Here is a 12,232-nt window from a genome sequence, read left to right as displayed (position 1 = left end):
TAGAGGGGAGATGGATGTTTAAGATATATTTTGTTCTTCCAAAATTGCACAGGATCCTTGGTTTTGACCTAGGAGCAGAAGAGTAGTACTCATCTCTTGCTTTGGTATTCTTGCCCTTGTTTAAGATGTGTGGAAACTACATCCTGATCTCTCTAGTTTCCTCTTTTTTATTTCTGTTTTCAAGCTTCCTCCTCACACTGTCTGGAACCTTATCTGAACATAAATGCCCATCTCCGGGGCTGCTTTTTTTTCTCTCATTTTGTTTCTTAGTGGAAATGACGCAAGATCTGCTGTTGCTTTTTGTTAGTTTGCAGCTTGCAGTCAGGCGTTTACCCAAAGGCAGGAGGATTTGAAGGACTTTGAAGCCCTGTGTAGCTGTGGCTCTCCGGGACCCAGCACCGGCCTGCAGGGCCCTGCTCTTCCTTCCTCTCCTCTGGACATATTCTGCGGAAACCGGAGGTGGGCACAAAGCTGGATGGCTCCCTGCTGCAGGGCAGCGTGTCCCCTTGTTGGGCTGCAGAGAGACACCCCCGGGTGCGGAGAAGCAAGACAGTAAAAGCCATGCCTCCGAGGAGCAGGCTCTGGTACCAGCAGGGCAGCTTGCTGTGGCTGGTGGCAGCCTGTGCTTGTCACTTCATCCTCTGGGTGACCAGCAGGGAAAGACACGTGGGGACAGGGAAAAGCCCTGAGGATGGGGAGTGGGTGGGCACTGCCTTGAAAAGGAAGTGAAAGAGCTGGGGTAGGTGGCAGCTTCCCTTGGAGTGGGAGGCTGGCAGACCCGAGGAGGGAGTGGGGGGATGTGTGGAAAGGGCCTGAGCACGAGAGGCTGTAGAGGAAAGTTGCTGGGGCTCATCCAGCCCTGACCTGTGTTTGTCACTGAGGTGCAGTCCACCTGGGAGGGGTGCAGTGCTGGGGTGAGGAGGGGTCCCTTGGAGCCTTCCTGGCAAGCAGTCGAAAACTTGGCTCCTTCCAGGAGTTCCCCAGGAGCTGCAGCCAGGGGTGCGAGCTCATCCTGTGGTGCAGGCATAGGAGGCGACTCGTTAGCTGTTATTGTAAACTACTGCAACTCTTTTTTGTCCCCTGCCAGCTGCACCTCGGGTATGAAGGTGTTTCTCTCCGCCCAGCACAGTTCTCTTCGCGTACCTCGCTGGTGCAAAGGGAGCTTGCTCAGCGTTACACGACTTAAAAAAAAAAAAAACGACAGATCGCCTTTCCTCTGCAGGCACAATGACATCTCGCCCTCGGAGCCAGCGATGTGACCCCTCTTCAGAGCGCAGCCCCAACGGAGCAAGCGGCGGCCGCCCCCGCGGGTAGGCACCGGGACGCCCCCCGCGCCCCCCGGCTCTGCGGGACCCTCTGACCCGGCGGGGGAGCCCGAGGCACCGCTACGGCGGCGGCTGGGAGGTAATCAGTCCTTTCAGGGGAGCGGGAGGTCAGCCCGCGAGTCGGAGAGATTGAGGCACGTAGAGTTAAGCTAACCCCTCCCACTGCCATGGACCACTGGAGCGCCCATTTTCATGAGCACCTCGCACTGAGGCAGCTCAGAGCCGGCAGAGGCTGAGGAAGAGGAAGAGGGGGGAGAGCGAGGGAGGAGGGCGCGACCACCGGCCCCGATGGACGAGCCGAAGGGTAAGGCCGACCCCGCCGCCCCCGTGCTGGCGAGCGGCCGCGACCCTCGGCGAGGGGGGGAGCGGGGGAAGGGGGCTCCGGGCCGGCATCCCGCGGCTCGGGGGGGGGGGGGGGGGGTGTGCGCGTTCCCGAGGAGCTCCTGCCCCTTCCCCGGCCGGGAGCGAGCAGCGGCTGCGGCATCCCCGGCAGCGCGTCCCCCCGCGCCCGCGGGGGGCTAAGGCTGGGCGGAGTGGGACCGGTCTGGGGGTGCCCCCACCCCGCAGCCTCCCCAAGCTCAAGCCGGCCTCCAGCCTTGGCAGTCCCGCTCGGCTGGGCCGCCTCTGAAGGGTCGCTGCCGGCTGCCCCCCGACTTGGTGGTGGTGGTGGTGGTGGTCGCAAGCCGGGGGCGGCCGGGGGCTGGCGGCTCCCCCCGGCGCTGCGGCTCCGCAGCCGAGCGGGCGGCAGCGAGCGCCCCGTGCTTGGCGTTTGCAGAAGTTTGGCCGCGTCAGTGCGGGGGATTCCCTTCCTGGCCGTGCGGGGGAAGAGGCGGCGGGGCCGGCGGGGGCTCCCCGCCTGCAGCCCGGAGCCGCCCGCAGCGCCCTTGCCGAGCCCGGCGGCGCTGGGAGCGCGCTGAGAGGGGAAAAGCAAAAAATAATAAAAAAAAAAAAACGCTCGGGGGAAGGTGATGGCTGCTGGTGGGGAGAAGCGCTGTGCTGCCTGCCAGGGGCTCTCCCGGCTTCAGCTCGGGGCCAGGACCGGCTCCGGAGCGCGAGGAAGAGGAGGATTCCCCCCGGGAAGCCCTCTCGCCTTAACTGCAGCGCCAGGCAGCGCTAGCTGAAGATGCTCATTGCACAGTTATCTTTTTTTTTTTTTTTTTTTAAGGTATCTATCTTGTCCCGGGGCTTGCATTTTATAATCAGCCTGCTCGGCGCATGTAACGTGAAGCATAGCAGCACTAGTCGCACTTAACATTTGGCAGAAACATTTTTCCAGTTTAGAGTCTGCTTTTGTCTGTCTGGACGGCTTACACTATTTACAGCAACTTCTGCAACACGGGCTGTCTTTCTGTACTGCTGACAGTACTGGGCGCTTTGTGTGGGGCTTTTAAACACAAAGCAGGATCGCAGGCAACGGGCAAGTAGCACTAAACTGGAAAAGGATCTGGGCAGAAACTTAGCCACTAAATTGAGTGAGAAGCCTAGGGATTAACAGTTTTCACTATTTTGATAGTTTCTTATTCAGTACTAGGCATAGCCTTTCGGGGAACAACAGCCTTACAACAACAGGGAATCAGAAAGTGATCATTTTTTTTTCACCTCAGAATAAACAAAATGGAAAACTAGACCTCTCCAAGTTTTTAACATCATATAATGTAATAAATGGTGTTTGAGTGGAAGAAGTTTCTCGGTCTGACCTAAATCAAAATTTAAAGCAAAGACTGGCAGAAGTGGGGGGTTACCTCATTGATTTGTGCAGTCATGAGTGAACATGGAAATATTCAGAAACAATTTGCCTCTGCTGAGAAGGGAGATGATAATAGCTTTGAAACCAGTCTTTAGAAAGTTTCATTCCAGAAAGGAAATGTAATGCATGAACGGAGATGCCTTTTCCAGTGAGGTGAGGAATCACAGGGAAGAAACTTAGACGGTAACTGATACAGCAAAGACAACTGAATGAGCCTGCATTTAAAAACTGGGAGTTTTGGTGAGAAGGAAACTGACAACTAGTGCTTGAGCTGGTTCTGGAAAAGGTGGTGATGGTGTCAATGGGCTGATGTGCAGAAAATGTCAGTGTGCTTGTAAAGGCTTAGTGGAAATTGTTGTAGTGAATAGCAGAAATTCATGGGAGAAGAAAGCAGGAGGCACCATTTTTTAAAAGGCCTCTTGAGCTGTGTTTCCCAGAGGCAGCAGTCAATAGTCTCAGCGCAGGGGAGTCCAAGGCAGCCAGTATCTATCAGCCAGGAGGAAAGTTTCCACCTTGAAATGAAGCACAAGCCCACTGAGAGCATATCCTTTCATCAAATAGGTATTACTACGAGGGGGTGTCTCAGCGTGAGACAGACCTGTTCCCCTGCAAGTTTTGTCCGCAGGGACTGTAATAGGCTTGCAATGCTGCACCTCAGCTGAAGGAGAGCTGCGTTTTTAGCACTGGTACTGTCAGCTCTGCCTTGAAATTTGGATCAACAGGCTAACAGGCCAAGGGAGAAATTATCTTTGGGTTGCTACAGAGCAACAGATGATATCTGTGATCAGTGTGAATGCCTTCTTGTGCACTCTTGTAAAAGATGTAGAATTTAACATAAAAGGTACTGAACTGAACTAGAAGCAGTAACTCTGTTTTGGAGTTCCATGTAAGTGTTGAATTAATTGCTGCTGTCAGAGAACCATTCTCTACGGACCAGTGATCGTTCCAGCATGGAGCAGTAAAAAGCACAATCTGAGGGGGAAAAAATATAAAGGAATGTGAATGAAGATTGCAAATTCAAAGAATACACACCAGCTGGTACTCCAAAAACAAGAATAAGCATGAGTTTTGCTAGTTCTCTGAGGGCAGTGAAGGTAGCAAATAAAAGTTAAAACAAGTAAATGCAAAGGAAGTGGAGAAAGAGGAAATAGAGAACATCTGATACCACATACAAGCTGTGAATTGTGGAAAATTATAATTTTCTCCTGACATCTTTATTTTCTTTAAATAAAATCAGCAGGACCAAGCACAATTCAAAGGAGGCATTCTGTGTGTCTTAGGAACAAACTAATGTACATCTAGCAACTGCATAGTCATTACGTAGGTGGAGAACATAAGATTTTAATGATACAGAAAAACCCACAATGGTGGTGGTTAAGTACTTTTCAAAATTTGGGTTTGGGGTGGTAGATGTATTCTGATATGAATGGATGTTTTGTGTAGTATAAGTAGCCTGTTTTGTTCATTTAAGATTGGGGGGGATAAAGGTTCGTAAAAATTTGAGATTAAATGCAAGAGAGCACTAGGGAAATCACAGACAACAGGAATGAGGAGGAGGATGTTGAACCAATATCCCAGGTAACTGTTACCAATTTAGCCTGATATCAGTTGTAAGTTATTGGGGAAGTCTCCCCATTGATAAGTCTTAATAGGTAGTTGGATTATATTCTTTTGTTTTAATAGAGGATGAGACTTGCCAGAGTAGCTTTCAGAATAACATTATTGTGGAAATGGACAGTACAGGCAAAATGAATAATGGGAAGTAAAGCACCAAGAAGGAAACTACTTATCCCAGATGGAAACAAACCTGTGAGTTCATGTGGTCCACTCAAGCGAGGTTATTAATCTGTGTCCTAGAATGGAGATAGTCCCAACTACAAGAGCCTGCATCAAGAACTTTAAGGATTATATTCCCTTTTCTTTGGAACTCTGTGGCTGGGGAATGCTTTTATAAGGGATAAAGCACTCCAAGTAACTTTCAAGTACCCAAGTACTCCAGAGACCTTGCTTTCTTGAAAGTTTTTGTTTGTTTACTTTACAAAGTCAGCTGACTTACAAAATAGATGTTAAACAAGACTGACATAATTCTCATTTGAAAAAAAAACAGTCTGTGTTTTGTCTTATGTTATCCCTATTAACATCTTCTGGATTTCTTTCAATTGAGGCTGGAGGCCTACAAAAGTTTTGGAAAAAATACTCCTAAAAATCAAGTGCGTGGTGAATACATCTATGCTGTAAGTTAAGAAACTCCTAAAGCCCGAGTTCACTGATAGTTTGGGAACCACCCCACAAAAGAGGAACTGGAAGAAGAAATCTCCCTGGCTGGCATTTGATGGCCACGGCGCGGGTTATGAGTGTAGGACTGGGAAGGCGAATGGTTCTTTCTGAGCTATTTTCCAGTGAAGTATTTGCTCTTATTTTATTATAGAGACGGCAAACATGGTTGCAGATAGTAAATACAAACCTCCCATGCTTCAGCTTCTCCATAGCAATAGATACATTTCTGACTTTATTCTGATTATGAAAGTCTCCTTATGAGTCTTCAGCAAAGAATGAATTAATGGATTAAGACCTGGTTAAATGACAGACCTCAAAAATATTTACCAAGGGAAATCATGATTCAACAGCTGTGTTTGCAAAGGTATTCTGCAAGAGGCCTGATAGGGTTAGATACTTTCAATAATCTAAAAAAAAATATTTAAAAAAAATCATTGCTGATTTACAGATGGGGCTTGTCCGTGCTAGGAGGACCAGTATAAATACCAATTAAGTCAGAGGAAAGTCTAAGCCAAGAGTGGTTGGGAAACATAAAGAGCAAATAATAGGCTTCAAGCCAGCTAGTAAAGCACAGCTCATGCAACTTTGGGAAGAAAGTTGGATATTCAAATACTGAATAGGCTAGAAAGATTTCCTGGAAGTTTTGTTTGGGAGAAATCTGCAGAGGTGTATGGGTATGCTTATGTGTGTGTGTGTGACAGCCCTAACCCAGTTTATTTATGGTCTTGTATGCATGGCTGCATTGCATGGTAGAAGGAAAAAGTTGTTCTCTATGCAAACTTATTGTGACCATGCAAACCTGTGTTTGCTTCTCCAATTGTATTTTTACCAGAAACACGTAGGAAATGCTTAAGGAATTTCTGAAGGAGAAAGAATAAATTTCAGACTGGACACCTGAAAAGGGAAAGGTTACAAGAGCTTTAACTGATAGTTTTTGGACTTTCCTAGGTTGTTTAATTGGCTTAATATATGGTGCAAAAATACCATGCCTGGTCACATTCCTTCTTTTCCCAAGAAATCTTTGCATCTTTAGCACAGTTTGGTTTGAGAGCAACTAGCAAGCCTGATTTTGCAGTTAACACCCCTGTTTTTACTAACCCAAATCGTCCGGTGCTCACCGACCGTTTACCATGAAGCTGGATCTGATTTGAAGTGGGTTGAGACAGGAGTCAGGTTCTCAGCTTGGAAATGATTTGTTTTGGGGGTTAAGATGTGATTAAGGCAGAAGTGTTTAGGCTGAACCTGGGGGTGAGCTGGATGATGCTGAATTGACACTGGTTGAGGAGCTAGTCCGCAAGGGATTGGTGTTGCTTGAGACCAATCAAACTTAAATTGTAAAATTCTGTATTATGTTCACAAGAGAAACACTTCAGCTGATTTTGTGAAAGACAAGTTAGATAAGAATACTTCTTAAATTGTACTTTCATATATTTTTGTCAGGTGGACGTGAGCACTGGCTTTCTCTCTCAGCTTGGTGGAAACTTCTCTTTCCTGAGCAGAGATAAAGTTTTACGGCAGGCACTTCCAGTATGCTTGTGTGGGGAAGAGCAGAGCCCAAGGCTGCACTTCTGCTATCAGTGTAGTTTGACATAAGTCTATGCTGCTAGATAGAAAAGGGACCTGTCCTTGTCCCTAGCCTTGATTTTTATTTTTTATTTTTTCCTGAAATAACTCTCAGCTTCTCTAACTTGAATGCTAACGCCAGCTCAAGTGAAAGAGGAGGAGGAGGCAAGGGTGAAAGTCACTCGGATCAAAGCTATTGTGAGGGCTCCGCTGTAAGACCGGGTGTGACACAAAACCAGCCCTGTGCTCTGAAACAGTGCTGCATTAGCAGTACAAATTAAGAAATGAGTTAAGGGAAAAAGTGTGAGAGACCAGATGGAAAGGAACAAAGTCGGCTAAGTGCGTGCTGTGCAAATTCAGCCGCTCATGTCCTCCTGTGCACCCACTCCCCCCATCCTTCTCCATGGGCCCCATCTCCCTGCTCTGCCATCCCTCTGTCCCTTGTGTCGTGCTGGCTGTGAGCTGCTGCTCCCGTGTTCAAGGGTGAGAGCTGGTCACTGCAGTCAGTGCTCGGCCAGTCCCAGCAAAGCTGCAGATGCCTCATCTTCCACCTGCTATAGCTCTTGCATGAACCCTTTTTGGGCTCTTTCTCTTGGGAAGAGCTTCCAGGGAGCATCTGCAATGCTGCTTTGCTGTCTGCCTTCACATTCCCCTTGTAATGTCAACATATTTTGTAGATAGTGAATAAGTCTGTGGTAGGAGATGTGTGCCTAACAGCCTGTGCTGTCCTGTGCTGCTTGTGACTTTCATCTAGCTGCATGCTACGTCCCTGCTGCCCCAACAAAATTACCCTTACACAGTGCCTTAGTGGTTCACAGGCTGAGACTTGCACCTTTGATCAAGCATTTATAATTTGCACAAATAGAAGTTAATAGCTCTTAGCTCAGTTTGTTTTCTCCTTTTTTTTTTTTTCTGATCCTCCTGAGAGCCTCCTTCCTGCTTGTGCAGGGTGGTGAGTGCTGGATCCTCCTCAGGGAAGAGAGTGAAGAGGAAAATCAACCTGTTTTTACAGAAGAATGGGAGTTGTCTGGTTTCTCACTCTCTGCAGCTTCTCAGCTAGAGCTCAAATCGTAACTGGCCTGTGAGCTTTGCATGCTGCCTGGAAAAGGTGACTCAGCAGCTGAGGACATCGAAACCACTTCTGCCCCTAAGTTCACAGCATTTTCACGCTGTGCTCAGAGGGCTCCCAAGACAGCGGAGTGACAAACTGATGTTATGGCCGTTGTGGTTTCTATACATTAACCAGCGGTGAAGCTGCAGCTGGGGTGGGGGTGTCAGCAGCCTCTGCTCTCTCCTCCCTGGGCTTCGGCAAGAAGAGGAAGGCTCCTCCAAAATTGAGGGATGGGGAGAAATGTGAGCCTCTGCAGCCCAGCTGATAGATGAAGAAGTCCACGGTGCACATGCCAAAGCCCAGAGAGCGGGCACATGGTGGAAGCAAGGTCAGAGCTCCTGTATGGAGCATGGATTGGAAGTGGGAGCAGATAAGAAAGTGGCATTTGTTCCTTGGATGGAAATCTTCCCTTCCTCTTATCTACTCTTTGCACAAATGGCACGGGGCAGCTCTTTCCGTGGAGGACATCTGCTCTTGGCCAAAATCAGCCCTTAACTGCTGGCTGCAGCAGCTGTGTAGGGATCACATTGCAGAGATGCAATTTTGCCTTGAGTTGAATGCACCCAGTAGGTTGATCTCCAGCTGTTTAGTCTTGCTTTCCTGAAATAGTATAGGAAGCTTACTGGTTGTTAGTTTTGTCCGAGACTGCAGTAAACATGAAACCAGCCTAAGCTGAAAAGAACTTTAATTTAGTAAAGCAAGCGATCAAGTTCTCATTTGCAGAGTTGGAAATACTGGAAGTAGTAGAAGTCATAAGACAAAAAAAGAAGTTCCAGCAGTGTTGTTTAAGACTTCTTCTGTCATTAGAGAGAAGTAAGGCCTTATTTTGAAATGAATTAACAGTTTAAAGAAGAGAAAAGCATGTGGTTTAACGCGGGGAATTGGGTTAAGCTGTCTGCCCTGCCCACTGAGCAGGGCACTCAGTCCCCTGCTCCTTTCCCATGCTGCTTCGTGATGCCGTTAGCACACTTGTGGCTGTGTCAGCCTCACCGGAGAACATGGCCTGTCTGAAGGGTAGCTTGGTAGAAAATTTAAAAAGAGTCTGTACTTGTACACGTGGAAGATATAACACTGGCAGAAGACAGGCAGGATAGTCCCTTTTTGTGACAGAGCGCACGGGTGAGTTATGCCAATTGTGAAACTAAGCCTTTGTACTTCATCATAAAAATAGGGTTTTTTACAACAGAACCTGGCCCCATGCTATGAACTCCTTGTTAAAGGCAGTAATTTTGCAGTTGCTTTTTAGGTTACAAAGTGTGTCTCTGCTTCAGAGACTAGTAATTTCTCTCCCAATTTAAGGACCTTTTTGTGTTGTGGCCACTTGGTGGCTGTGAGATTGCAAACTGGATCCCGTCAGCCTTGCTGGGAATAGATACCTTCTGTAAATAGTGATCTTAGAGAGCCTTTCTACCCATTTACCTCTCAGGAAACTGCAACCATGAATGTACATTGTAATATGCTGCAAACCGCATCTCAGGAACTCTTGTTGTGGGTGTAGCAGCTAGTCTTTAGGTTTATTAGCATTTCACAGAGATTACATATAACACAGGAGGACTGCTGTTAGGTAGTCCATAACTCCTTTATGAAGTAGTAAATAACTCTTTCACTCTCCTGGCTTCTCCTGCCTCCATCCCTGAAGCCAGACTGGGGAGGAGACCAGAGGAATGCATTCTTTCCAGCTATGGGGCTCTGCTGCCTCTGTTTCTCTTCATCATGTTTCTTCTAACCCAAATGACATCTTTCCTTTTCCCACACTTGTATGTAGCTCTGCTGGAACATTAAATTTTGTAGCATGAGTCATTTGTGTGTACTTTACTAGGCCAATAATCCCCAAGTTGCTATTAGTGTGGTAGAAAACAAGAGAGAACACACCAAAACAGTGGAAGACGAGTTCAAGAGTAGGTGTAGATGAAGCGTGTGCTGCTCCTGCCTTATACCCTGGGAACTCTGCCTGGGTGGGAAGGAGTGTGCTGTGAGAGCTTCCCTGGCAAGTGGATGGAGGTGGTTGGAGGACAGAGCATCAGGGTGGCTTTCTGCTGCTCTCCTGTGCTTTTTCCCCGTCTGGACAAATGGGACAAATAGTGCTGTGATACGTGCATGGGAAGCACTGAGACAAATTCATATATTATGGCTTGGTATTTGGGAAAGGCTGATGTACAGTGTACAGAAAAGCCAAGTATGGTGGTTGGCTCCAGCATTATCTGTTTGGTGTTAGCTCCCCTCATGTTCTGAGCAGGCAGGACTGCTGAAAGCTGGAGTCATGTGTGAAAGCCACAGAGTCAAGGTGAGCCTGGGAGCAGTGGAAAGCAGTGAGACAGCCCTGGCCTTGTGCGGCGTCCGTCTGCTGAGAGAAGGCTGTGACATGAGCATGGGAAAATGTCTGCGCACAAAGGCCTCCTTGTGTGTCCTGCGGTCCTGCTATGGGGTAACTGCAGCTATCCTGGCTGACCAGGAACTGTCTAGGAGAAGCTGATGTTTGTGCCAGCCCTGCCGTGTTAGCCTAGTGACAGAACACCACCAGCTCAGGGCTGCATCGGTGGCAGCGGTCTCACCCTGCACCATGCCGCAGGTTGCTTGTGCCCTGGTGCTGCCCTGGGCGCTGTGTGCTGGAGTACAGAGCTGTGTGCAGGAGCACGGCCTGGACCCACCACCTGAAAATCTGCCTCCTTTCCTCTTGTGCTGTTATTGGGGTCACCTGCAACCTAGCCAAGACGAGCAGACCTTTTTGCTGCCACAGTGAAGGTCTGGGAAGCACAGATCCAGGCACGGCATGCAGGTGAAGAAGCAGGATATTAACTGTCCTGAATGACGCATGAACAAAAGTGTATATAACAGGGCTGGATGAAGCAACAGAGCAAGGGCTCAAAGCATGGTCTGTGCTGATAACCAAGGATGTGACTGAGTGCAGTAAAGCTGGATAAACATTGACAAAGGTGGCGTTTGTGACAAGCCCTGCATCCTGCACCCTGACAAGGGATGGCCCATCAGAAGGAGCCCTGCATGCTGATAAAGCCCCCGTGCAGATGACTCCTTGAGACAAAAGCTGTGTTCCTATAACAAGATGATAGTGAGGTTGCAGCACGTCCCCTGTGCACCACCTCCTGTTCCTGCAGGAAGGCAGGCTGTAGGCATAAAGAAACCCAAAATGAGGAAACAGGGAGCCTAGCTGGGGCAACCAGCTATCATGGGGTACTCAGGAGCTGAAGTAAACAAGGTTTCAAGGCATAGTATTAGGTCCTGAAGATGGCAAAAGACCTGCACAAAGAGGCGTAGGTGCCACTGAGAAGGAACCCAAGGGATGCAGTGAGGACGCTTGGCATCTGGCACCCCCGGTCCCACGTCACGCGGGATCCTGCCAGACCTGGACACGTGAGTACTGTGGGAACAAGTGTGGAGGAGGGAATGAGTGCAGCTGAAACGATTTTGCAAAACATGCATCATCTTTCTGTTCCGTAAGATCTTGCGCTGTTGTTATGTTATCATAGCCGTACCATAGCTATGCTAAAAATTATTCCGCTCTTAAATGAGAAAAAGATGTGAAACCTTAGATTGTTTATAACTGGTTTATAATGTCACTTTGGGTAAGTACAGCAGAGTTTAAAAAGTTTGTTTCGACATGATTAGCGGTACAAAAATGTAATCACACCAAAATTGAACTTTGACCTCAAAAAAAACCAAAATTGATCATTGAAAATTATTTGGCAAACATATTGGACAAAAACAGGAGGGGAAGGAAAGATGTTAGATCCTTTCAGTAGCAGAGCAAAACTGAAACTTCTCACCAGCTTTTTGCCTTCACCATTCCCACATGAACCAAGTTGTTTTCCAGGGTGTCTGTACGAAGGGTGAGCAGGTCATGGCCCGGGAGGAGACCCACTGCTGGGAGTTATCTGAATGGGCGGTGTGGGGAGCCCAGCCAAACAGTTCCCAAATGTTGTCAAAGCTAGGACTCCACGTCTGCTCTGAGCAGCCCCACAGACATCCCTGTGCAGAGCTGCTGTACAACTCCCATTTCTCCTTCAGCCTGTTGCCCCGTAGTTCCACGTTTCACATCTCCTGAAGTAAGCCCACGTCTCTTTGGAACCAAACCCTGTTTCTCATTAATGTTGTCTTTCTGAGTATCTGAAGTTTGAATTGTTTTTCTCGTGTTTGTCTTTTCCACGTTGTATTATTTCATGTGTAGGATGGTTTCCGTAGATACGATGGGTA

General features: G+C 48.1%; 1 protein-coding gene across 4 annotated transcripts in view; it reads left to right on the top strand.

Moving 5' to 3' along the window:
* Positions 1 to 308: 308 nt before the first annotated feature.
* Positions 309 to 12,232, top strand: part of ENTPD1 (ectonucleoside triphosphate diphosphohydrolase 1) — a 33,179-nt gene continuing 21,255 nt past the window's right edge. The window contains exons 1-2 of one of the 4 annotated variants that reach the window (XM_067000924.1): positions 309 to 459; positions 1,223 to 1,404. Coding sequence is in view for 1 of the 4 variants with exons in the window: in XM_067000923.1 (XP_066857024.1) it covers positions 1,614 to 1,629 (16 nt within the window). In the remaining 3 variants the exon portion in view is untranslated. Of the gene's footprint in view, positions 460 to 942; positions 1,099 to 1,222; positions 1,405 to 1,430; positions 1,630 to 11,373; positions 11,393 to 12,232 lie in introns of those variants that run through there. The other 3 variants (XM_067000925.1, XM_067000923.1, XM_067000927.1) reach the window with 3 other exon arrangements.

The sequence above is a fragment of the Anser cygnoides genome, chromosome 7, assembly GCF_040182565.1.
Source record: "Anser cygnoides isolate HZ-2024a breed goose chromosome 7, Taihu_goose_T2T_genome, whole genome shotgun sequence".
Lineage (NCBI taxonomy): Eukaryota > Metazoa > Chordata > Aves > Anseriformes > Anatidae > Anser > Anser cygnoides.
Note: the sequence above shows the minus strand (reverse complement) of the source record. Positions and strands in the feature narration are given on the sequence as shown.